The sequence below is a fragment of the Mustelus asterias genome, chromosome 6 (genome assembly GCF_964213995.1).
Source record: "Mustelus asterias chromosome 6, sMusAst1.hap1.1, whole genome shotgun sequence".
NCBI classification, from domain to species: Eukaryota; Metazoa; Chordata; class Chondrichthyes; order Carcharhiniformes; family Triakidae; genus Mustelus; species Mustelus asterias.
The window spans coordinates 65045608-65072479 of NC_135806.1; the positions used below are offsets into that span (position 1 = coordinate 65045608).

Sequence of the window (26872 nt, forward strand, 5' to 3'; positions counted from 1 at the left end):
AAGATGCCACATTCACTGTTGCACTGCAGTCAAGTGCTGAGTAACAATGTATCAGTCCACCAGTCCCATGGAGAGATACAAGAAATATGGTGGCAACAGGTTTGGTGACCAAACCTAAACATTCTAAACAACTTTAACTGAATTAATTTGAAAAAAAAATCAACCTGACTTAGTGCCAGAATGAGAGAAAAACTGAGTGAATCATGCAAAAACAAAATGGCCACCACTGCAACAATGAGTGCACAGTTCCTGCTCAGAATGAATTGGAAGGCTGATTAGAACATAGAACATAGAACAGTACAGCACAGAACAGGCCCTTCGGCCCACGATGTTGTGCCGAGCTTTATCTGAAACCAAGATCAAGCTATCCCACTCCCTATCATCCTGGTGTGCTCCATGTGCCTATCCAATAACCGCTTAAATGTTTCTAAAGTGTCTGACTCCACTATCACTGCAGGCAGTCCATTCCACACCCCAACCACTCTCTGCGTAAAGAACCTACCTCTGCTTCTCAAATGATTATATCATTTGAGAAGTTTAAACAGAAGTGTAAACTGATGTTCAGTAGTTTTCTAAAAGGCACTGGCAAAGAGGAAAAGTTACATCATTTTGTGGGCAAGAAAGAAAGGGTTAAATTAGGTTAATTTGGTGAGGACTAAGTAGAAATGACAGCAGAAAAGTTTTGTAAAATGAAGCTCACATCTCCAGCCTGAGTCAAATTATTGGATCAGGGCGGGACAGTGGCACAGTGCTCAGCACTGCTGCCTGCCTTACAGATCCGGTCCTCAAATCTGGTCTTGGATGACTGTGTGGAGTTTGCACATACTCTCCGTGAATGCGTGGGTTTCCTCCGGGTGTTCTGGAGTCCAAGATGTGCAAGTTAGGTTGATTGGCCATGTTAAATTGCCCCATAGTGTCGGGGATTAGCAGAGTAAGTATGTGGGATTATGAGGATAGGGCCTGGGTATGATTGTTGTCGGCGCAGGCTTGATGGGCTGAATGGCCTCCTTCTGCATTGTAGGAATTCTACGATTCGATGGATCTATCAAAATGATTTACAAGCCTGAGGTCAGAGTCAGGTTGCCAATTTCACAAGATTGAAGAATGTAGCCAGAAAATGTAAATTTAAAACACAGATGAAAGGCTTTGTTACAATTTTGAGATTTTTAAATTGTTATGTTTTAAGACTATTTTAAATTTAACATAAAATTAAGGGAGTCGTGTAGCCTGTTCTGAAGTCTTCTTGACAGGAAGCATGAGGCATTTGGTTGTTTGAGATCAAAGTAAAGCTTATATTAGTTGACTGGGAAGATATTTACACCTTGAGATAATGGCAGCAACCTGTGTGTTAACAGTGGAGACTGTGGGCCCTATTTTACCATTTTGATTCTAAGTTCTGGGTGGACTTGGACCCCCCTTTCTCCCCACTGATCTCAGGGAGAGTGCAGTTTTATCATGCGATCCTAGAATCAGAATTTATGTCACACTATTTGTAACTCCCACAGTTGCGTGGACCTGCAGAGTTTCACTGGCTGTCTTGTCTGGAGACAATACACATCTTTTTAGCCTGTCTTGATGCTCTCTCCACTCCCATTGTTTTGTTTCTTAAAGACTGGATTAGTTGTAAGTATTCGCATTCCAACCATTATTCATGTAAATTGAGTCTGTGTCTTATAAGTTCTGTTTGTGAACAGAATTCCCACTCACCTGAAGAAGGGGCTCAGAGCCTCGAAAGCTTGTGTGGCTTTTGCTACCAAATAAACCTGTTGGACTTTAACCTGGTGTTGTTAAACTTCTCAGGGAGAGTGGCAGCGGACTCCCCATTACCCACACACATGCTCCCCAGAAACATAGCTCCTTGAAAAGTTTAGAGCTTGCAGCAGTGCAATTTTGCACATCCTTCAGTTGGCAGAGTGCTGAGTTCACTAGGACCGAGCAGCATTCAAAAAACCCGAGGTCAGTGCTGAGACCTGGGTCTGTGCTGCAAATCTGACATTGGACACACTGCTTGGCAAAAGCCCCCCACCCCCCACTCACACTCGCAGAGCCCCCACCAATCCGAGAAACAAAATTGCTGCAAGAAAAGGACCCCTGTAAGCAGCAGAGAGCTATGGGACACTAGGCACTTACCTCCTCACTAACCCTCACTGATGGAGCACCGGAATCGGACATTTATGGAGCATGTCTGTTTTGCACTAATTTTGGATTGGCGAATGCAGTGGTAAAGGGGCAAGTGCTGGTAAAGTTGGCCATGCAGCCAATAAAGTCAACCTAAATGCATGTAAATGCATTTAAATGGCCGTTGCAACTATTTCGGGCACTGTCCCGATCGTGGCCGTTTTCTGGCTTTGGTAAAGGGGGAACCGGCATGGAGGCAGGCGCAGATCGTGCTACTCGCCTCACGTCCGACTTTATCAAGTTTCCGCATGCGAAAATGGGTGCAACTTGATGGTAAAATCGGGCTCTGTGAGTCTCCAACGTCCCCAAAAAATTAGAATGTTGGGTTGAAAATAGTTGTGCTTTGAACTGTCCATGTAGTTCCAAGCTGAAACAGTTGGGCTCTGAACGATAGCTAATTAGCATTTCTACTTAGATACATGGCCCATATGATTCATGTTACCATAGAGAAGGTTGCCGAGGAAGTCACTGAAAAGAGCAGGTTACGGGCATCCCTACAAATAAATGAATGTCACAAACAGCTGGCAGCTTTGTGCCATCAGCAGAGAGAATGCTTGGCTTTGTGGACTAACATAGCTGAATGCAGGAGGGAGATGGTCTCTCATCAAAGAGTTGCAACCTCTTGTCAGCTAAGGAATCCAGGAAATTCATCCAGGTGTTACCAAAGGGGACAATCATTGGGACAGGCTTAACAGCTGGTAGCGGATTTAGGAAACTCAGAAAACTAGGGCAAGCATCTGGATGTGGTCACTCAGAATAACTATTCAATGAAATGGGAAAGGCCTATCCATTGGAAGCTGGGATCAACCATGAACTGTTTGTTGTAAGGACTGAATTTTGTGTAGAGTCTAATATGTGTTAATTATAAAAGGGGACATTCCTTTCCGTAGTTCAAAGTATAAATTTCCTACAAAAATAGTGTTCAGTTAATAGTGTTTTTAGTTATCTGTCACAGTAAAAATCTTAAAACATGAAATCTTGATGTGCCATCTGCTCCAGCTATTACAAGAAGTTTGAATTTCTTTTTAAATGTTATCGATCTCTACAGGAATCATAACAACTGCTCTTTAGGACGCTGCATACCCTGAAGTACAAAAAGATTAATCGGAAAGGACACTCTCTCTCTCTCAGAGGCTGACACACCTGCAGTCATACTCATCAGTGAGACTGAAACCGCTAAGCAAATGAGAAACAGCAGAATCCATATTCGACCTGCATGTGAGCTGGAAAAGCAACAAAAATCACCAGCAACATCAGCAACATCACTAATCAGTGAGATAACATCAACTGTATCACTAACAAATGGTGCAATATTAACATCACCAGCAAGGGACAAACATTAGCAATACCAGACACATCTTCTACACAAGGAACAACACACACAACATCACCTGTGCAGCGTGTCAACTCACCAGTGACACTGATTAATTCCAAATCTACAAGTTAGAGCCACAACATTCTACCACCTCAGTGATACCGTGAATAATATTTTAGGAAAACAAAACAAGCTATAAAAGACTCTTAAGGTGTTCAGTTTATTTATAAAAGTTTTTAATCTTTAGAAAAAAAAAGTTAATGATTGGAAGAGTTAGATAGATTAGTTAAATAAAACATGCTGACCTTGTCAGCGATGCCCAAATCCCATGAAAGAATTTTTAAAATCTTTACTGTTAGCATCAAGCTGGATAATCAACCCGGGTTCTTAAGTGCCTGAGTGAGATTCACTCTGAAAATCGGGGCCTATTCCCACTGGAGAGGCCGGCAGCAGAGTGCTGCGCAGGCCACTGAGCATGTGCCCATCTGTCAGTGCCGAGATCAGTGCCTGCACAGTGGTCCCGCACTGCTGGCCTCCCAATCGCTGGCCAACCGATCGCTGACAAGCCCCATCACCCTGCATTGCTGAGCCTCTGACCAAACCCCCCCCCCCCCCCCCCCCCACCGTCCACCTTCCCCCCCGCACCCCCCGTGATCACTGGTCTCCCGGAGCTCTCTGGGCCAGCCCAGATCTCCCTGACGTCCGCCACCGCCCCCCCCCCCCCTCCCGCAGCAGTCCCAACCTCCCTGGCAGGCCGACCCCCAACCCCCCCAACTTGGATATCCAGCCTCAATCACCCCTCTCCTTTCCTCTGCCACCGATCCCTGTGCAGAGTGGCAGTGGGTCCCCCCCATCCCCACTGACCACCCCCCATAGGCCCTCCCAATAGCCCCGCCCTCCTCTTGGCAGCGCTCAATTCCTAGTGGGCAGTGCCAAGGTGCCCCTTGGGCATTGCCAGGGGGCCAGACTCTGCCAGGCTGGCACTGCCCAGGGAGTACCTCCCCTTTACCCCTGACCTCCTGGGAGGCCTCATTGGCCTCTGTTCACTCCAGAGGGGTTGGGCTGCCTGCTCCCCATTCGTGGCGAGCAGTTGTAAACTCCGCTGGAAGAAACCACTCCTGGCGGGGGGTGGGGGAGGTACTCACAGACCCGAAGGCTTCAGTTCCAGGCCCGCTAATGACATTGAAATGATAATTTAAATATTTAAATCAGCTCCACACCGGAAATCGGTGCAGAGCTGATGACTCTAAAAATCTTGGAGCCTGAGACATGCGGAAGCCGTGTTGCCCAGTGGGGAACCTGTTAAATGGCCTCCACTGATGTCTCCCTGCCTGTTGTTCTGCTAGAACAGCGCAGCAGGCTGGGAGAATTGCCCCTGTTATGTTACATTATTTTCAAGGAGCTAGGAACTAACCATGTGAGCACATATCCTCGGATGCCACATTCACTGTTGCACTGCAGATATGAGCTATGTAACAATGTATCGTCCACATGGAGAGATGCAAGAAATACAATTGATTAAACCTCAGCATTTTTAAGTGTAAAGTGTGATTACTTTGAACATATTGGGAAGCAGAAGACATAACAATGTTAAGGTGCTTTTATTACAGTAGTATACTTGTTTTAGATATTATGGTGATTAATTTTAAGTTGCTTTTCCAGGGCTTCTGTTGCTCATTCACTGAATCAGATGAGTGGGAGTAACCCCACGGAACATTACATCACCACTTGCATTTCTTAATGGTTAAAAAGCTTTCTGAACACAGAGGTTCTGGAGTTCCTAGGAGCCGGGAGCAAGGGAAACTGTGGCAATGCATAGGGGTTGGGTGGCTGAGATTGCGGCAGGATCTGATTTCTCCAAGTGTTTGTCTCTTTACTTTAATCAGTATAAAATTCCATTAGAAGCGCTTGTTAGCATTTCTTGTATCTGCCCCACTCCATACAGATGTCAGTGGAAGAGGCAAGACTGTTGGGTTAGAAATGCCACAATTCTACCTTACATGCCACTAGTATGAAACACACTAGCACAATGAGATCTTGATGGAAATGGTGTTCACAACTTAAGGAAATACCAGTCTCCTAACGACAACTAACAATTTCTTTTACACTTATACTTAGGCCTACTTTGACTGGAACAATCAGTCAGATATCATTGCACTAAGCTTCATGACCCCCTCACCCTATCATACACTTCACCTTTGGACAGGGTCAGGGCCACATTGTGACAAGACATTGTGCCTGGAACCCTGCTCGGCTATGTTTCTGGAATGAAGACCAGCCCCAGGAATTTCATATCTTCTACAGGTTTCAACAGCTAATGCTTGTAAGTATATTAATAAAGTGATAAGCCCTCTAGAAACATGCAGTCATGCCCAATTGTCTGAGTGCCACATCAATGCATCGTCAAGGCCAAACTCTAACACTTAAGCACCAGTTTGAAGGTTAATGATTAGTGAGATTTTTTGTGTGTAACATGGAGGCATTCAATATCACAAGCTTCTTATCTGTTGGATCTAATTTATATATCCTCCACACAAGAAACAGGACAAATCCAACCCTCCCAATTACTGTCCCATCAGTCTACTCTCCATCATCAGTAAAGCAATCAACATCAACGCTATCAATTGGCACATACTCAAAAATAACTTGCTCACTGGTGCTCAAGCTTGGGTTCTGCCAGGGTCACTTGGCTCCTGATGTCATTATAGCCTTGGTTCAAACATGGACAAAAGAGTCTAACTCCAGAGGTCAGACGTATGTGACTGCCCTTGACATCAAGGCAGCATTTGACCAAATGTTGCATCAAGGAACCCTAGCAAAACTGGAGTCATGGGGAGATCATGCTGGTTGGAGTCATACCTGGCATGAAGGAAGATGGTTGTGTTAGCTGGAGGTCAATCACCTCCGTTTCAGCACATCATTACAGGAGTTCCTCAGGGTAGTGTTCTAGGTCCAACCATCTTCAGCTACTTCATCAATGACCTTCATTCCAACATAAGGTCAGAAGTGGAGATGTTTGCTGACAACTGCACAATGTTCAGCACCATTCGTAACTCCTCAGATACTGAAGCAATCCAAATGGAGCAAGACCTGGACAATATCCAGGCTTGGGCTGACAAGTGACAAGTAACATTTGTGCTACACAAGTGCCAGGCAATGAGCATCTCCAACAAGAGAGAATCTAACCATCGCTCCTTGACATTGGATGGCATTACCATCGCTGAATCCCCCAATGTCAGTACCTTCAGCGTAACCATTGATTAGAAATCGACTAGGAACTGACCTGGAGCAGCGATATAAATACTGTGGCTACATGAGCTGATTAGAAGTTGGGAATTCTGTGGTAACTCACCTCCTGACATCCTGAGATGGAAACATATTGTCGTTCCTTCACTACTACCAAGTCAAAATCCTGGAACCCTCTCCCTAATGGCACTAAATGTACCTACACCTCAGGGACTGTAATGGTTCAAGAAGGTAGCTCACCACCACCTTCTTAAAGCTAACTAAGGATGGGCAATAAATGCTGACCTAGCCAGTGATGCCCACATCCCATAAATGAACAAAAAATACTGCAATCACAAAACACAGATGGTTTCCTTCTACAACCAGATTGAATTAGTTGGCTCAGTAGGAGTTCTGTTTCGTAGGAAATTCATTGTAGGGGAAATAAAATAAGAACTTGCTGTTAACGGCAGGGTGGGGGGGTAATAATAGGAAATGAGGTTTGTGATATGAGCTACTAACAGATGAGCCTCACAGTCTGGAGCACAGAATTTAAAAAATGACTCTCCAGTTTCTACAATGTTCTTGTCTGAAGGAGAATTTGTGGGTGTGTATCTATTTATTTCTTGACTTGGTATGGTGTCCAAAAGGTGGTCTTGATCATGAGAAATGTCTCTACTGGTTTGATCTGTATCTTAGTCAGTCTTCACTATTGACTAACCTTATTGTGGAACCCTATCTCTGTAGTTTCCATTAACCCCACAATCCGCCATGATATCTGCGCTTCTCTAATTCTAGACTTTAGAGCACCCCAAATGTTATTTGCTTAACCATTGGTAGTTGGGTCTTTAGCTGGCCAGGCTCTAAGTTCTGGCACATACTCCCTAAAATTCTCCGCTTCTTTCTCATTTTTCTTCCTTTAAGATGCTCCTACCTCATTCACCAATCTTTTAGCTATATGCCCCAATATTGCGTTACGTGGCTTGGTGTCTAAGTTTGCTTTACAACCCTCCTGTAAAGCACCTTGAGATGTTTATTATGTTAAAGACAGGATATAAATATAAGTTGTCGTTATTTAAATACAGAAATGGGGATACCCACTTTAAAGACTGTTATGACAAAAGAGCCATTCCCAAATGTTAGCCTGCCTTTCTTATTTTCAGATACGATGTTTAAATGGCATTTTCAATGTATTTTAATTCAGTTTAATGATTGTTTTATGCTAATCACATTTGTTAATTAAAATGTACAATGCTGAATCCCGTTCTGATTGTGATGTTACACAACCACAAAAGTATAGGAGATTACAACCCGTAATCCAGAATTGTTCAGTCAGACCTGAAGGAGAGCTTTGAAGTAAGGGCAGGATATCCACTATTTTTTGATTCAGCATGGGGGTTCCACCACTAAATCCTACCTAAGAACTTATAAAAGGAATCGCATGCATCAATCAGTAGACGTCAGCTTGAATTTGAAAAACATCCCTGTTGAACTCATCTTAATTCTACACAGATGTTTGCAATGTGCCTTCATTTGTTCTATTCAGATCCAGTTGAATGTTTAGTTGATTAAGAGTAGCTATAGCTTTTTTTTAGATGGGTGCAGCAGGGGTTATGAACTGCAATCTAAAAAAACAAGTTCCATATTTCAGTCCAACATTCAGAATCAGATTCAATGAATGTAGATCTACCAATCAGTAGTTCAGAAGTGCAACGGCTGAAAGGAAATTATTCACAAATAACATGTCAGTTGTACCAGGCTGGTTGTACGATGTCACTGCTGTTAGCAATGGGTAGCTTTGATGGATGTAGCAAGCTCAAACACATTAGGAACATAAGAACATTGTTAGTTAAAATGAACATTGAGCTCCTCAAGTCTGCTCTACCATTCGATTAGGTCAAAACTGACCTGTATCTTAACTCCATCTATCCACCATTGTTCCACAACCCTTTATTCAGTTTTGAAATGTTTCCTTAACCTAGCCTCAGCAGTATTTTAGGGAAGAGAGCTCCAGATTTCCATCATGCTCTGTATAAAAGAAAATTGCAGTGGTAGGGGGCAAGGGAGTGGTGTGAGACGAGCTGACTAGCTCTTGCAGAGAACCAGAACAGACATGACAGGCTGAATGGCCTCCTCCTGTGATTTAACTATTCTATGATTCTATAAGGAGTGTTTCCTGATATCAGTCCCTCATGGTCTAACTGTAATTGTAAGGTTCTTATTCTGGACTCCCACATGGCTATTTCTAGAATGATGCAGATATAGCCATTGCTATGGTAAGATTACTAATTATAATGGTGATTTATTGTGGTAGAACTTTATTCTAACTACCCCATTAATTTGTTACTTTGTTTCACAGGTTAAAGAATAATTGTAATATTATAAATAAATGACAACTTACACTTACCCTATAGTAGTCTGTGCTGTACACATCTCTGGACATGCCAAAATCACCAATCTTCACCAGCAAGTTTTCTCCCACCAGGCAGTTCCGAGTAGCCAGATCACGATGAACAAAGTGTTGAGATGCCAGATACACCATCCCTGCTGCGATCTGCATGGCAATATGTAGCATCTGTGACTGAGTCAGCTCTGCCATTCTGTTGCACTGGCCGTCACTGAGGAACACAGCATCAGGTCCATGGGACCTGGAGATTCAACAAAAGAGCATTAAGCGAAATTAATATTTACAAAGTAGTGTGTTGGATTGATGACAATCTTGACTTCACTCATGAGGAATCACAACTGTGAACCTGCATACTTTCACTCAGCTGTACATTCCCTTTCCCTCATGTGCATCCTTCTCTACCTTCTGTGCAAGACAAAAGACAGACGTAAAGTATAATTGAAGTAGGGAATCATACAGCACTGTGTCTACTTAGCAATAATTAAAATTCACTGTAATTACAGTCTAAGTACTAATAAGATCTTCCTGTTGACCTGAATAATTTGAAATGTCTCATGAGTCCAGAAATAATACCCTCACCAAGGACAAAAATATTTTACGATAGAAAATGTGTATTTGTTTATTATTGATAAATAGGTGGCAAGTTCCCTTTAAGATTAAAATCAAAACATATTAATAAAGACATTTGTATTTGCAATGTGAAGGTGGGGATCATACTAATATGCTAAAAATTCAGAATAATAATTTTTAAATATATCGCAACGAGTTGCTTATCAAAAGTCATAAATCTGGCTGTTGCTTCAATGTGACAGAAGTAAAAAACTCACTAAAATGTGCAGATAATTTAGAAACATCTGTCTTGCATTATGTTGTGCTCATAATAAATTAGTATTGGTGATCTCTAACAACCTTTTCCCATCTCAAGTTAGGAAGATCAGCTCACATGGAATGACTTGGACCTCCCTCAGTATTTTCTTCAATTTTGCTTTGTTTCTTCATAGAAAGATTATTTACAATGTATTTAATTCTTACTCCACTCAGTGAGAAATGTTCCACATTGCAGAACAAATCAATGATGAGAGATATAGGAGCAAATGAAAAGCCAGCAAGAATGAATAAATCATTGGATACGTCTTTCAAAAGCAATTCTGTTTTAGTTTTATGAAAATCAAGTAATATTATTTTTGCTGAGTTAACTAACATCTTCAAGCAACAATACCAATGTGTTCCATCAACTGGAGAATGTGCTAAGTCACAGACTAAGGGACGTAAATACTAATATTCCTTGATATTGATATAATTGCATCAGAAAATGAGATTTATCCATAGTATCGCTGCAATTATATTTATGCTTTGGGCATTATACCATTATTCTGCCTTGCCTCAGTGGTAGTGCTATTCTGTAAGAGTCAGCAAGTCCCAAAATCAATGCCCAATCACCCATTTCAGCATGTAGTCTTGCAGCACTGGTTGAGGGATATCTTCAGAATGAAATGCTAAACTGCTTTCATTGTTGAATGTTAAAGTTCCTAAGGCACTGAAGAGGTGCAGAGATGTCCTTCTAATGTCCTAGCCAAATTCTGATCCTCAACCAAAGTTACTAAGGCAAATTATGTGGTGATGTACCTCATTGCTGTGTGAAAATTAGCCCACTGTATGTGCAACTGTGATTCCGCTCTTCAGGTAGTTTATTGGCTGTGGAGCACTGTGCAGTGTTCCAAGGATGTTGAAAGTACTATGTAACTTCAAGTTCTTTTTAATTTCTTCATTTTAGGAACTTACGAACAAGAAATATTAAAGACCGTCAAGGGGTTCCCTTGGCAGAGGGAGGTGAGGCACAAGAGATCTTTAAAAATGAGGTTGTGTTCACTGTAAGCATGATGGGAGGTTGAAGCAAAAGCATTCTCATTATGTCAAGGTGCAGTTGAAAGTGAATGTCAATCGTAGGAAGAAAAATTATGAAAAGACAAGCAACCAACAGATGGGTTAAATATTTCTTTAATCGACATCAGAGCATCAAGGGATGGCATGGGGGGGGGGGTGGGGGGGGGGGGTGGGGGGGGGGTGGGGGGGGGGGTGGGGGGGGGGGGTGGGGGGTGGGGGTGGGGGGTGGGGGGGGTGGGGGGGGGGTGGTGGGGGGTGGGGGGGGGTGGGGGGGGTGTGGGGGGGGTGTGGGGGGGGGGAATGTGGGGGGGGGGGGTGGGGGGTGGGGGGGGTGTGGGGGGGGGGGGGTGGGGGGGCGGCACAGTGGCAAGCGCTGCTGCCTCACAGCACCCGGAACCCGGGTTCGATTCCTGGCTTGGGTCACTGCCTGTGTAGAGTTTGCACGTTCTCTCCGTGTCTGCATGGGTTTCCTCCAAGTGCTCTGATTTCCTCCCACAGTCCAAAGATGTGCTGGTTAGGTGGATTGGCCATGCTAAATTCTCCCTCAGTGTACCCGAACAGGCGCCGGAGTGTGGCGACTGGGGGATTTTCACAGTAACTTAATTGCAGTGTTAATGTAAGCTTACTTGTGACTAATAAATAAACTTTAACTTTCAATTTACTGAATTCTCTTTGAGGGGGATGTTCAGGTGTCCCTGGCGAGAGCTTTGGGAAAGAGGTTTCCAGGTATCCAGCCAGTGTAGGTGCCTCCAAGGATGACCTCATCCAATTCAAGTAAAAATGATCTCAACCTCCATTAGGATTCACAGATTGCACTAGGTTTCAAATGTATCAAAGTCTTGAAACTTTGGTTGGCTAAGATAGACCTAAAGCATATCACCTTGTATCCGGTGAGTGAATGAGGAAAAATCCCACAGGGATTAATAATAACAAAAGGAAATGAAATGCTAATACCATCTGTTCTGAGTTCCAGTCTATGGAGTCAGCTCTGCATTTTACCAACATTTAAAATTTGAGGCTGCTCGCCAGCCGGGTTTCCAAGGTCTCGGGAAACCCAGCAACTGAAGGAAATGAGAGGTAAGCAGAAACAGGGATTCTTCCTCTTTCCCTCACTCCAAGCCCCACCAGCCCTTCCCAGCCTCTCAATCTGGTTGGCTGCAACCGAGAGTCAGGGGAACAAAAAATAATTTGAGTTCTGCCATTAAATGTGGCAGAACCGCTGCTGTTTTGCAGCTCTTATCAGGGTCAAAGTACAATTCTGTGCTCTAAGAAGCCATTATACTGCAACTTCCTTCTAACGTTAAAACCACTCGGCAGGTTCTTCCCATCATTTTTGGAAACTGGTTGCTTCAGTGTTTGGGCAAACTTTCCAGTTGTGATCATTCTATTGCGGAACATAGGATCAGGAGTAGGCTATTCAGCCCCTCAAGCCCACATTACTATTCAGTTATTTCATGGCTCATCTATTTCAATTCCATGTACCTACTTTGCTCCATGTCCTTAAATTCCCTTATCTACCTAACAAAAATCCATGTATCTCAGTTATGAAAGCCCAATTTTCCCAGTTGGTGAAGCAACTCAAATTGGTGGGGGCAAGGACACTGCCTTGAGGAACTCTAGCAGCAAGGTTAGGGCTATAATGATTTGGCTTTCATTAACCCCAGACAGCTTCCGATGTATCCGGTATAACTCCAGCTGTTGGAATAGTTTGCCTTTAATCACTGCGCCATCTCTGCTGCCCCGCACATCCCCACCACCATTGACCTCGGTTTTGCTTGGGTTGGTGCCATGCTGCACACTCAGCTAAATGCTGCCCTGATTTCTAATGGGAGAAGGGGCTACTCTTCATCTCCCCTTTAACATTCAGCCCTTTTGCCTGGGTTTGATTCAGGGCTGCAATGAGGTCAGGAGCAGCTTGTTTCTGGCAGAATCTAAATGGAAGAGCTGGTAAGAACAGAAGGCACGGAAGAGAATGATAGCACTGAAACCACTGGGTCACATCATTCCTGTGTCAAGCACATCTGCTCTAATACTTATGAGCAACATCTGTTGAAGAATGCCAACCTCCTGACATCCTGCAGTTTCCTATAATTAAGTGACACTACAGACATTTCAAAGAAAGCAAGTTTTATTCCATGTTACAATTAAATCTGATTTAAAAAATGATCCTCTCACTGAATCTTTCAGTGGTGGTGGGGACTTCCTAAGTCATGAAATAAATAAATACTGTGAACATAAGGAAAATAAAGCACTTGAATTTGTATAATAGTTTTCCCATTTTTGGATCTCCCACAGTCAACAAATTACTTTTGAAATGTATTCACTGTTGTCTTAAAGGCAGTTGTTGATTTGTGCACAGTAATATATTGAATAACCAATTATTCTGTCTCTATCGTGTTGGTTGAGGGATGATTGGTGCCCAGGACATGTGGAGAATTTCCTGCTTGTTTTCGAATAGTGCGACAGAATCTGTCACGCCATTTCTGGCCTCAGTTTAATGATTTAAAGAAGGCATCTCCAACAAAGTAATATTCCTTTAGTACTGCACTGAAGTGTCAGCCTAGGTTGTGTACTCGAGTTGTAGAAACTTCTGACTAAGAGCTGTACTGACCGTTAGAATATGAGGACAATTGAAGTCTCACATAGGACATTAAAAAGCTATCTAGAAAGGCATATTTTTACAAAAGAACCCAAAGGACAGGGAGCCAGTCACAGCCGCTGATTTAGTGCCGCCGCTCCCCCACCCCCCCCCCCAACCCCCGCACCATCCCCCCCCCCCTCCGCCCCCCCACCACCCTGCCTCACGGGCTGCCCTTTTTCCCTGTCGTGGGCTCAAAACACTGAATGAATGAAGTCAAGAAACATGCAAAGGCTGCCATCTTCACGAGCAGACCCTGCTGCTACAAGCAGTCACAGCCTTATTTGTTCCACTCTTGTGCAGCCACTTGGCTCTTTCCTCTTCTGCATTTCCTTGACCAAGGTCACCACTGAAGTTCTGGATTACCTTCAAGCCTGCTTTCTCCCATGTTGTGCTATTTTTCTATCTTTTCCATGTCAGAATCAGTAGTAAAATAACTTCAGACACCTGCTCCCACCACTTCCCTTTTAAGGGGAGCTGGCTGGCTTTACATGGTGCCAATTAACTTTAACCGATGCTAACCTTTCACCATGTTGAGCCAGTGTGCTCAGCACTAGATTGACGTGCAGCCTACACCACCAACAATGGCAGACGGTTAATCCTGCATCCTGATCTCCAGGCTTGTTTACAGGGACTATCCCACTTGGCCCCAAGGATATTCTACTTGGATTAGAATTTAGCATTTGACGATACTGCTTTGATTAGGAATTTTATAAAAAGTCTCTTGGAAACATTTTAATATGTTACAATTATTGACTTGGAACAAATACGAATATTCCTTTATAAATTTATGATGTGAACTGCAGTAATTGTAAGAACATGTGGCTGCCCTTTTATGAATTTGAGAGATCATTTCATGAAAACCCCCAGATGCAGATCAAAGGTAATGTGATCTCTAATGTGGATGTAATTGAAAATTAGTTTGGTTGATATAATATTCAGAACTATTTGCCTTTTTTATGGGTTAGATATTGGATCTTGTTGTGCCTATTTAACAGGCATAAAACAGACACAATACAAACTGATTTTAATGACTAATACCAATATCAAAAGGATATCCGCAGGATTTCCAACCTGATATTGGGTAGGACCATTTTACAGGCATCAGAGACAGCTCCCTAAAATAGGCATTTGACAACTTACATATAAATAATGGATTTAATGCCTGTTTTAGACCCCCTTGCAAAAATTAGATTGTAACGAGTAGTGCAGGGATCCAGGCCTACTGACAAAATTTACAAAACAAATTGGCAAAATCTTACCAAACAATGGCAGTGTTGGTTCTGGCAAGAAAAACGATGTGTTTCTCTCCAGATCTTACCACACTCTGTCATAAAAGAACAGGTGGGTGTGTTTCACATGGCCTCAACATGCCAGCAAAGCCTGGCTGCATTGCGAACCAGGTGCCATGTTTAAAAGATGCCCTGATCAGTCCAAAAGTAACCTGCCCCCACCCCACTGCGGATGCTGGCATCCCCTCCCCCATCCCCCCAGAACATCGGACCTCATCCCCCCAACTCCCAACCCACACAGTCAATGCTGGCATTCCCCCTTCCCTCCCTGAACATCGGACCCCTTACCCTCAACCCGCCACCCATACAGTCAATGCCGGCACCCACCCCCCAACTTTCCCTTTAAACATCAGACCCCTTCTTCCAAACTCCCCCCCCCCCCCACCCCCCGCCCCCCACAACAGTCAATGCTCGCTCCCAACCTCACCCTTTCCCTTCAAACATGGGACCCCTTCTGTCCAAACCCCCATCCACACAATCGGCAGCGACCCACCTACCCCAAACAACCATTGCTGGCATCCTCAGCTCCCACGTTCGCTTCCCCCATCATCAGGAATAAATGAATTTTCCCCTCCCCCATGAGGCTCACACTGGGATCTGCCCCAGCATTGCCAGAAAATGCCCCTCTCTCCTAGGGACCATACTCAGCTTTATGCCCCCGGGGTGGGGGGGGGGATCCCCATGACAGGTTCACCTCTGGGTCAACTTGCTGTAAACCACGCCGATGCGACATCACATCAGCGCAGTTTTAAATACGTCTCGGGCTCAATTTACGGTGAGGGGGCCTTTAATAATATGCAAATGTATGGTTATGTATTTAAACCTGATTTACACCCATTGTGGGCATTAACCTGATTACGTCACCAGCGAGGGGGCAGGGAAAATCAGAAGTCACAATCTCACCGGCGAGATTCGCGACTTTTCTCTTTTGCCGGATCTTGAGCAGCCGCCAACGTTCCCGCAGACGGTGAATGCTGCCTTAAGATTGCCCCATTGTTCTGGAACCAGTCGAAGTGGCAGAGCTCCACTGACTCAACAGGAATCGCAATTAGGCACTCTCCATTGCTGCTCCCCCCTCACATTCTGCAAAATACATTCAAGCTGCTGCCAGTGGTCTGATATTCATGTCATGAAAAGAGGTGAGCTGCCTGTCAAGGCACATCAGGTGCCAGCGATTCACCCAAAGAATGTTCTGCCTTCCATTTGTGGGCTTGCCTTGGGCAAGTTGATGGTATGTGCCCAAAATTGGACCATGATTAATTTTGTTCCAGTTTATCTCTAAAATCATGGTATCAAGAATGGTAACAGTGTGAATATTATTCTGTAATGAAAGGCAGTTTAAAAATATGCTGACTTTAAGAAGGCATCCTATAAGCCATCCCTCTTTTCCATTGACATCTTGTTATAGGTTATAAAGATAATTCAAAAAATCTATTCAAAGATCTTTTTGCCAGTAATTAGAGTGATTGCATTTATACCAAATAAATGGAAATTATGTCTGGAATTCTCTGGCTGTTCACGCCAGTGGGATTCTCTGGTCCCACTGGCAGCCCACGTCCTGCTGTGGGTTTTCCGGGCAGTGTGGGGTGACTTCAGTGGGAATTCCCTTTGACAGCGGTGGGACCAGAGGATCCTGTTGCCAACAAATGCTACGTCAAAGAACAAAGAACAATGAACAATACAGCACAGGAACAGGCCCTTCGGCCCTCCAACCCTGCACCGCTCCCTGGTCCAAACTAGACCATTCTTTTGTATCCCTCCATTTCCACTCCATTCATGTGGCTATCTAGATAAGTCTTAAACGTTCCCAGTGTGTCCGCCTCCACCACCTTGCCCGGCAGCGCATTCCAGGCCCCCACCACCCTCTGTGTAAAATATGTCCTTCTGATATCCGTGTTAAACCTCCCCCCCCCTCACCTTGAACCTATGACACCTCGTGAACGTCACCACCGACCTGGGAAAAAGCTTCCCACCGTTCACCCTTCATAATTTTATACACCTCTATTAGGTCTCCCCTCATCCTCTGTCTTTCCAGTGAGAACAACCCCAGTTTACCCAATCTCTCCTCATAACTAAGCTCCTCCATACCAGGCAACATCCTGGTAAACCTCCTCTGTACTCTCTCCAAAGCCTTCCCGTCCTTCTGGTAGTGTGGCGACCAGAACTGGACGCAGTATTCCAAATGCGGCCGAACCAACGTTCTATACATCTGCAACATCAGACCCCAACTTTTATACTCTATGCCCCGTCCTATAAAGGCAAGCATGCCATATGCCTTCTTCACCACCTTCTCCACCTGTGACGTCACCTTCAAGGATCTGTGGACTTGCACACCCAGGTCCCTCTGCGTATCTACACCGTTTATGGTTCTGCCATTTATCGTATAGCTCCCCCCTACATTAGCTCTACCAAAATGCATCACTTCGCATTTATCTGGATTGAACTCCATCTGCCATTTCTTTGCCCAAATTTTCAGCCTATCTATATCCATCTGTAGCCTCTGACAATGTTCCTCACTATCTGCAAGTCCAGCTAATTTCGTGTCGTCCGCAAACTTACTGATCACCCCAGTTACACCTTCTTCCAGATCGTTTATATAAATCACAAACAGCAGAGGTCCCAATACACAGCCCTGCGGAACACCACTAGTCACAGGCCTCCAGCCGGAAAAAGACCCTTCCACTACCACCCTCTGTCTTTTGTGACCAAGCCAGTTCTCCACTCATCTAGCCACCTCCCCCTTTATCCCATGAAATCCAACCTTTTGCACCAGCCTACCATGAGGTACTCATGGTCGTCTCCTGCTACCGAGATAAAGGCTGAGGGGAGGCCAGAGAATCTCGTCCAATGTTATTCCCGACTGCTTTAAAATGGCTATTTTCAACCAATTTATGAAAATGATCTAAGTGACAGAATTATCAAGTCAACCCCTTTCTTTGCTACTGCTTTGGAAATTGAGCTTTTACAAGAACACTTGCACATGACAGCTATTGCTTTGCAATGTAACGAAGGGATAGGAGAAACTATGAGGTTAAAATTGGCTTTTGACAATCACACAAAAAGGGTGATAATGAATTGGCAGCTCATTTTACACCTTATCAATGAAAAAGAAAATCGAGCAGAGTGTAAAACAGGACATCAATTGCCAGTTTTGTGCTATCACCAAAGATCAATTTCACCCTCTATGTTTTATATTAGTTACCAGAGAAAACAGGAATTTAATAGGGAAGTGTGGTATACTCAGATCACACGTGGAAATATGTGTCATCATGTGAAGCTTGTTATAATAGCCAATTGTTAATGTAATTGCACGTTGCTGTATCATTATCCCAATATCTTTTTGATTCATTCCACTGTATAGTTATACCCCTGATCTGAAAAGATGGGCTGAATTGAAGATCTACCCACAGGGGGGGAGGCCAGGAGTGAATCAGGAACCCAGGCGTTTCAGCAGTGTGCTTCTCAATGGCTTTTTAACCCATATGTATCTGACCACTGTGTTTCCTGACCAATTAGAGTGGGCGAACGTGAGAAGTACCCAAATCAGTTTATTTCAGCTCAATTATTTAAAGGGGCCTGAAGAGGGTCAGACTTGAAGGATATCAAAGATTTGTTGACAGAGTCAAAACCAGGAAGGTATGGAAGATTGATATGGCAATGCAGCGCCACACTGCAGCAATGTATCTTGAGAGGTTGCTGTAGCGTATAAGAGTCGGCAGGGAGATTCTGTTCCCCACAGGCAAAAGAAGAAATCAATTTGGAAAATAAACAGCTGTCATTTGAAATAGCAGAGGAGGTCAGCGAGTTGGAGAGTGGCTCATTGGTCCTGCAGGAGGTGCAATGACGTTGTCAGGAAAGGTAACTGGTATGGAATATCTTCCCTCACTCTGCCTTTCCCAGCCTGCTAGTCTCAAGTCAACACCTTGTGGATGTCCCATCCCTCTCTCTTGAGGCACCTCCCTGCATCCTCATCTGACCTGCCACCGCTGACATTCACCCTCATGTCTACAGCCATGGAAAGAGTGGCCTCCCACATGGAGCATCAGACACAACAATGCACAGAGTACATGACAACCCTCACCACTGGTCTGCTCACTCAGGATTAAGCAGGATTGTGGGAAAGTTTGCCTTGTCATTCAGTACCCCATTGAAGTGCAGCTAAGTGTTCTGCAACTCTTGGCTAGCAGGGAAGTATGGGTGGGCTCTGAGAGGGAAGATGGAGAATGGGAACACAGAAGTGGAGACTTTGTTCCGTGTCCCCTCCTCAGTTGGAGGCCCACATGCTGCTTCCTGCCCTGATGTCCAGATCTGCCCCACTGCTTATGGGCTGGTGTGGCAGTCTTTGGCAGGGCCCTTCCAGCCTCTCAAGCTCAGAGGCTGTCAGTCAAGAGCATCTGATCTGTCAGAGAACAGGAACGTTCTGCCTGCCTCTCGCTCAGTTGAAGTCACATAAGCACCACATAACGGTAGTACAAACAGGAAGATAAAAGATTTGTATTTGCACAAGGATATTTACTCGGGATTTTAAAACAGTGCTTGCGTTGTCACATTTCATTCTTATGTACCATGAAATTGATTTCACTATTCAATTTTCTCATCTTGGGATGATTGTTGAGTGTGGGGCTGCTCTGTTGTGGGGACTGGAAGGGCACAGTGGCTTCCGAATTGGTGTTGTAAATGGCTGCACTCACTCAGGTTAAATGTAACGTGCCCGAATCAGATTGTTCTAGTCACCCCTGACAGCTGTGAGTGCAGTTATTGGTGTCCTCGCCACATCATGCTCCTCCCGGTCTCCTTGCTGCTCCTCCCGGTCTCCTTGCTGCTCCTCCCGGTCTCCTTGCTGCTCCTCCCGGTCTCCTTGCTGCTCCTCCCGGTCTCCTTGCTGCTCCTCCCGGTCTCCTTGCTGCTCCCCCTGTTGCTCCTCTTCCGAAGATGCAGAGTGTTCATCACCTTCCTCCTTCTGGAGCTTTAGTCCTAATTGCGACAATTTTTGTGTACTAAAGGAATTAAGGTATATGACGATAATGCAAGAAGATAGGAGTTGAGCTGGAAAATCAACCATATTGAATGGTAAAGCAGACTTGAATGGCCTACACCAGCTCCTGTTTCCTCTGTTTAATGAAGGGTGCCCTCAGATCTGTCCAGGCATATGAATCGCATTGCAGCAGTCTGATTGCTTGCTCAGTTACAACTCTAGTGTTCTTGTGGTGTTAGTTGTACTTTTCTTGAGCATCAGTTTTGGGCACCTTAGAGATAACATCACCCATATCCTCAGAAAGTCTCCATGGAGCCAATCGCTAATTCTGCTTCAAGGTGTGAATATCTCTGGAAGATTTGACTGGCACAAGATTAATACATCATGGCAGTTTCCTGGGAATATTGCACAAACATACATGACAATCTCTTGCAGATGAGCTAAACATTGATGTACTTGGTTGACAAAGATTCCAGGATAATCTGGGGCCATCCTGATTGTCACATGTGCGCAGTAGCTGACTCCCTGGACCTATGAGAAGCCAGGCAGAGTGTCAAATCAGAGTGCCTGCTCTTCTGACTTGATCTCATCAGTTGCAGAGAGCACTCAAATGCTGACCCAAGTAAACGTGGTACCTGTAAGATACACTTGTGGGCAGCCGCCTGAGATTCTACAAATATCATCAACTGATTCCTGGAAGGAACCAGAGGTGAAGAGATAAAAGGTTGTGGTCACTTTGACTCTCACCCTAATGTGTGATCACCTGGTCCATTTGGCAAGTTGGCTTCTGAAATAGTAGGACGAAGGCAGACCACCCGATAAGGGAGTCTGAGTATTCAGAGGCACTGGTGCTCAGTCATAGCCTCCATCTGTAAACCCTATGTTGGTGGATATTGCCTCCTGTGAGTTGGGGCTCTGTGTTTATCGCCTCTGTCCTGTGAAGCCGCAGTGATTAAAGAGAAGGCTGCTGCTCCTGATGCTCCTCTTGTTCCTCAAGGTAGCTCTACATAAGGATCTCCCTTGCTGATCAGAATGTTGACAGCTAGGGAGCAAAGATCAAAGACAAAAAAACTCTATGATAGTAAAAGAACCTTCAAAGTCTTGAAAATTGCCTCCCAAGCAGTGAAAGCACACTCTCCAAATAGGTTCTGTGACCAAAAGTTTTTCACTTAGGCAAGGAAGCAGGTGCAAGGTAACAGTGTTTAAAATATTCCTTACCTGTTAATTGCTCAGGCCTCTCATCTCCTACTATCCTCTCACCTTCTTCCCACTATCCTCTCACTTTCTTCCCACTATCCTCTCACTTTCTCCAGCATGTTCAGGAAGCCGGGAAAACCAGTGAGTGGCATTCATGTCATAATTCAAGGTTGAAGAAGCAAATAATGGGCAGTTTACATATGTAAGTAGCTGGTCCATCTGCCCAGAGGTGGTTCCTCACGCACTGCACTCACACTCAGGTAAAACTTGCCAGATTCCTGCTGGTTTCCTAATAAACTGGCAACATCAGCTCTTTTAACCTGCTTCCTGCTCAGATATCCACCCTTCTTGTCAGGTTCAAATTCCACCTAGTAACTCTGTTTCTCTCCCACAGATATTTCCAGGTATGCTGAGTATTCCCAGCATTTTCTATTTTTATTTCAGATTTCCAGCATCCACTGTAATTTGCTTTTGCTATTCCTAGTCGGTTTTCAGCACCAAAATGGTAACAGTATAGTAACAATCTAGAAACTTGCAGTTTTCTGAACCAACCTGAGAAATTTGTTGAGATCTCCATGCTTCATGTATTCAAACACCATAATGAGTGGGTCGCCTTCCACACACACACCATAGAATGTCACAATGTGCTCATGCTGCAGGTTGGTCAAGAGCTCCGCCTCGCGATGGAAGTCCTTACGCGCGTTGTCACTGGCTTCTTTCAAGGTCTGCGTTGTTTGAAATAACAAAAGATTTTTCAAATATGTGTTTTTCTGCTTTGCTTTTTGGTATTGCATGTTTGATGACACATTGATAAGGCGCAGCTATAGACAACCTAATGAAAAACACACAGTTTGAGGATTTGGAAAGGCTGAGTGCTCAAAAGTCAAGACAGCTTGTCAAATTTGTTCTGGGAAACTCAAAGATTCCCTATATCCAATGTAGACTCTAAGGTCCTTGTGTCCCATATATCATTTTCTACCTGAGAGAATCACAGAATGCCTACAGTGCAGAAGGAGGTTATTCAGCCCTTCGAGTTTGCACAGGCTCTCCGACAGAGCATCTTACTCCAGACCCTATCCTTGTAACACTACATATTTACCATAGCTAATCCACCCAGCCTACACACCTTGGGACAGTAAGGGACATTTAGTATGGCCAATCCACCTAACCTGCATATCTTTGGACCGTGGGAGGAAACCGGAGCACCTGGAGGAAACCCATGCAGTCACGGCAAGAAAGTGCAAACTCCACACAGACAGTCACTCATGGCCAGAACTGAACTCGGGTTCCTGGCGCTGTGAGGCAGCAGTGCTAACCACTGTGCCCTGGTGCCAACTGGAGGATGGACAGGTACGGCTGCCTACCCAGAGCCATCAACTAAAGGTACCCAATGTTTTACTAATAGGAGGTAAATGCGAGTGGTTTTAATTGGCACATACTGCTGATACCCCAGTTAAGATTGAGGACTAGTCTTTGTCGATAAACTCAATTACATTGCCACAGGTATCAATTACTCAGGTGTTATGTTAATTGTCTTAGTGTTAAGATATATCAGATCTTACAGTACAAAAACAATGCATCTTTTACTCTGATAACTATTACTTTGGAATATTCTGTGTTCTAAAACTGTTCCTTAAAGCACAAGTTGCTTCTAATCATTAAATCACAGCTAAAGGATACACACCAGTGAAGTTTGAGTACTAGCATTTTTATATTGCCATCTCACATCCATCAGAAACATCTCATAAACAGCAAATTGCTGAGAAGGACATAACTAATGCTAGACAAATGTCGCAACCATCTAACATTCAGCAAGATTCCTTAAACATAATCGTGATAAATAACCAACTAGTTAATCATTTGTCAGTAATATTGGTTGAGGGAACGAGCCAAAACCTTTTGTTTTTCATCATATAGTTTTTCATATATTGCAATGGGATGTTTAACAATTGCCAGAATAGGCTGACAAGCCCTCAGTTTAACATCTCATTCTAAGAACAGAACTGGCTCCAATGCAGCATTCTGTTAATACTGAGCATCAGCCGAGAGATTTAATGCGCAAACTTCAGATGCTGGCAAGATTGCTACCAACGAAGCCAAAGTGACATTGCAGATTATAAAGTGCTGCAAAATAACTCAATCGACTTCAGGGTCAAGAATGAGTTGTATTTAACCTATTCACATCTGGCTTCCTTCTGTAATTAAATATTGTGCCAATGTTATTTTTTATATACTGCACGCCATCGTGTTTTTATTTTTAAAAGCAGTTTTTGAAAAAGAGGGAACCTGTTCCAGCAGTGGGACCTCAGTTTCTTGGCCACACATCATAAACCATTGCGTATAAAATCCATGGTATAATCTACAAAACCCCTTTCTGTTTTCCTTTGGTACACTGCTGCCAATTTTGCAATAGTCCTCAAAGTCCACATTGTCTCCATACAGTACACCACAGGCAATTCCTGTTACATCAATCATTCAGTTTGCTGCAAAAATTGATCTAATTTCCAGTATGTGGCACATCAGAATTCAGACAGAATATTATAAATAGAAGATGCTGTTAAACTACTTCAAACAGAAGTGAGATGTTATGAGTTGTAGCACTTTGATGTAAAGTTGAAAGTGTCTCACTACAGCAAATTGTGTAAGATTTAACTGAAAAGCAACCGTCAGATGAGCAATGACCATAGTGAAATTTGTAATCTGGACAATAAATTATTAATTTAACAGGAAAGTACAAGAGAAGGCATCAAAAAGGCAGGAATACATACACAATGCACAGAGAGCAAGTGGGCCTGGTTTTCAATTTCCATTCAGTCGACAAATATTCACATAGAAAGTAGTCAACTAAGTGGAATCGACTATGCTTGCGTCTCACTGTTATCAGGTTCCTATATTTGCCATGCACAGTTTTGCCGAGCTGGTCTACTGTCACTGCCATATGAAACCAGGCCATATTTTTAAATCTAAAGGTGGAGATCATGTATCGTGCTCTTTTGACATTGCATTAGTCCGACACAGCCCAACTTAAAAGATTACTGAAGCTGAAAGATAGACAAGCATTTATCACAAGGAGCTCTGCGCCAAGCCATAAATTAGTAATTGAAATTCTATAGTTTTATACCTTCACTGCCACCAAAGTTTTGTCTTCTTCTGTGCAGAGGTTATGACATTCAGCAAGAAACACTTTGCCAAAGGCTCCTTCACCCAACTCCCTCTTCAGGACAATGTTGTGCCGTTTGATGTTTCGGACAACTGTTAAAACATAAGAATACTATTATGGCTATAATAAATTAAAAATCAAAGCATTTCTTTTAATGTATTTGAGCAGGTACAAAAGATAGTCAAGTATTTAATTACTGTGCCGTTTTTTGTTTCACAATTAAGAGAAGTGTGAAGTGTAAATTAGGAAAATTGATCAAACTATAACATTAGAATCATTTGATTGCCCCACTGCCCTGTGGAATGGACTCAATTATAACAATTTAATCTACACATGTAATCCAGCAGAAATTGCATCCTGTAACCATTTCTCAGTCAGACAACTCATTGATATACCTGTGCTTCCGTGCAATTTTGCACTTGAATTACGTCTCAACGCAAACATTCCCACATTTTTCATTTCTCAATTTTGGCAGATTAGTGTTAACCCATTTTCTAAAAAAATTAGTCACAAGTTTAGCCTCAACTTCCATAGAACTATTCTCTTTGTATTCTCCTTCACTTCCCCAAGCCTGTAGATGAAACATCTTTGAAACAAATTCAAAAATAAAGACATTGAGGTGTTTCTCCTCCTTGTCTTTCAACTTAACGAGCATACATTTGGGGTAATTTTGCCTTTAGGGTGCCTGAGTTTTTCCCACTGTCTCCTAAAGGCGAGATTACCCTCATTGTCTCAAAATTCAGGATTTAAATTGTAGGTGAAATTCTTTAATTATCAGGCATACTATCACACTTTTCTTTTGGTTTGCCATGCTCCTCACAGAGATATTTTATTTATTTATAGTGTTTCACATCACCAAATAAAGTGTTAGAACTCCTTAAGATCCTAGAAAGCAAATAGACTTGATGGGTGGGATTTTACAGTCTCGCTCATCCCGAATCTGTAAAATCCTGCCTGAAGTCAACAGACCTTCCCATGTTCTGCCCCTCACCCGCTTCGATTCCCGTGGCGGGCGGGCCAGTAATATCCCAGCCATCGATGTTTGTAGCAAAGATAAATACACTTTTCTTTGTCAGTTTATGGAGCACAATAAATAAATATTTGTTTTTTAAGAGCTCTAAGACTATCACACATAAAGCATTTTTATTTATTTTCAGACACTGTATTTAGCAGCAATTCATGCCGTGTATAATGTCAAGCTCCCTGTCTGCAATGAGACCTGTCTTTAATATTGTGGGTGTGTTAATAAAAGCCCATTGAGTCCTAACCAAATAAATAACAGGAGATTTATTCTTACAGAATAGGTCTACCCCTGCTTATTATTAAAAATGAGCTGAAAGCCAACTTGAAAAAGTAGTTTCCATCAGACCATTCTGATGCAAGGTTATTGATCTGAAACATTAACTCTGTTTCTCCATGTGTAGTTCAGGAATTGAAAGGTTTGCTAAGTACAGTCAGAGAGAAAGATAGCCAAGACAGTGTAAACAAAGACCAGGCAGCCTTGTCCTGACAACAATTCAAGGAGAAACTGAAGGTAAAAACAGAAATGGAAGAAGAAGAATTGGATGTGTAGATAGCATTCAGATGTGGATTGGGGGGTATCTTGAAGTTAGCCAGAGAAGTAGCAAGACGATGCCAACCACCTCGTGAAGGCTATGGTGACAGCAAACAAATGAGAAAATGCTTTAATATTTTTATTGCAACAAAAGTCTTAAAGCTTAAAATCGTGTCATATGATCCTTCCAGTTATCTGAGTTGTTGGTCTACACGGGAGTCCTAACACACCATCCTAACTTGGAATGATATCACCATTCTTTTACTGTCACTGGGTCATGGAATGTCCTCCCTAACAGTATTGTGAGTGTCCCTTCACCACAGGTACTGAAGCAGTTCATAAAGTGTTTCACTGACACTTTTTCAACAGCAGTTAGGGATGGGAAACAAATGTTCACCTTGCTAGCGACACTCACATCCCCTGACTGAAAGAAAACCCTAGGGCTGAATTTTATGGGAATGTGTATTGCTCAGCTCCTGTTTCAAAACTGCATTTCTATTTGACTGACTTAAAAAAAGCCCGCTCCATAGCAATGAAATGCTGGAGGCAACTTAAACAAGCTCAAAGTGGGACATCTACTTTTCAGACGTGGCAAACTGGCTGGCAGCTCCAACAGTCCCGGCAGCAGCAGAACCTATGGGTGCTGCCAAGACTGAAACCAGGCCCCAGGAAGGAGAGCGGTGGACCCCAGGCTTTCAGGGCAGCAAGTGATTGGCCTGCCAAGGGAAGAGGACAAGGGGGTGAAAAGTGGGACCTGAAAGGTAGTGAACTCAGGAGTACTACCAGCGCCACATGCTAGTCAGAGTAGAAATAGCAAGATATATCAGGTGAATATATGGCTGGAAAGACGGGTTTCAGATTCCTGGGACATTGGGACCAGTTCTGGGGAGGTGGGACCTGTTCAAATTGGACTGGTTACACCTGGGTAGGACTGGGACCAATGTCCTGGGGTGAGTATTTGCTGGTGTGGTTGGGGAGGGTTTAAATTAGAATGGCAGGGGGATGGGAACCTTAGCAGGGTGACAAGGGAAAGAGAAATAAAAGAA

The 26872-nt window shown here is 43.6% G+C and overlaps 1 protein-coding gene across 1 annotated transcript in view; it reads right to left on the bottom strand.

The window, feature by feature from the left end:
• ntrk2a (neurotrophic tyrosine kinase, receptor, type 2a) overlaps nucleotides 1-26872 on the bottom strand; it is a 195497-nt gene that overhangs the window by 34397 nt on the left and 134228 nt on the right. Inside the window, exons 13-15 of the mRNA XM_078214460.1 lie at nucleotides 24233-24363; nucleotides 21664-21836; nucleotides 9126-9366 (exon numbers count right to left, since the gene is read on the bottom strand). Coding sequence (XP_078070586.1) covers nucleotides 9126-9366; nucleotides 21664-21836; nucleotides 24233-24363 — 545 coding nt within the window. The remainder of the gene's footprint in view (nucleotides 1-9125; nucleotides 9367-21663; nucleotides 21837-24232; nucleotides 24364-26872) is intronic.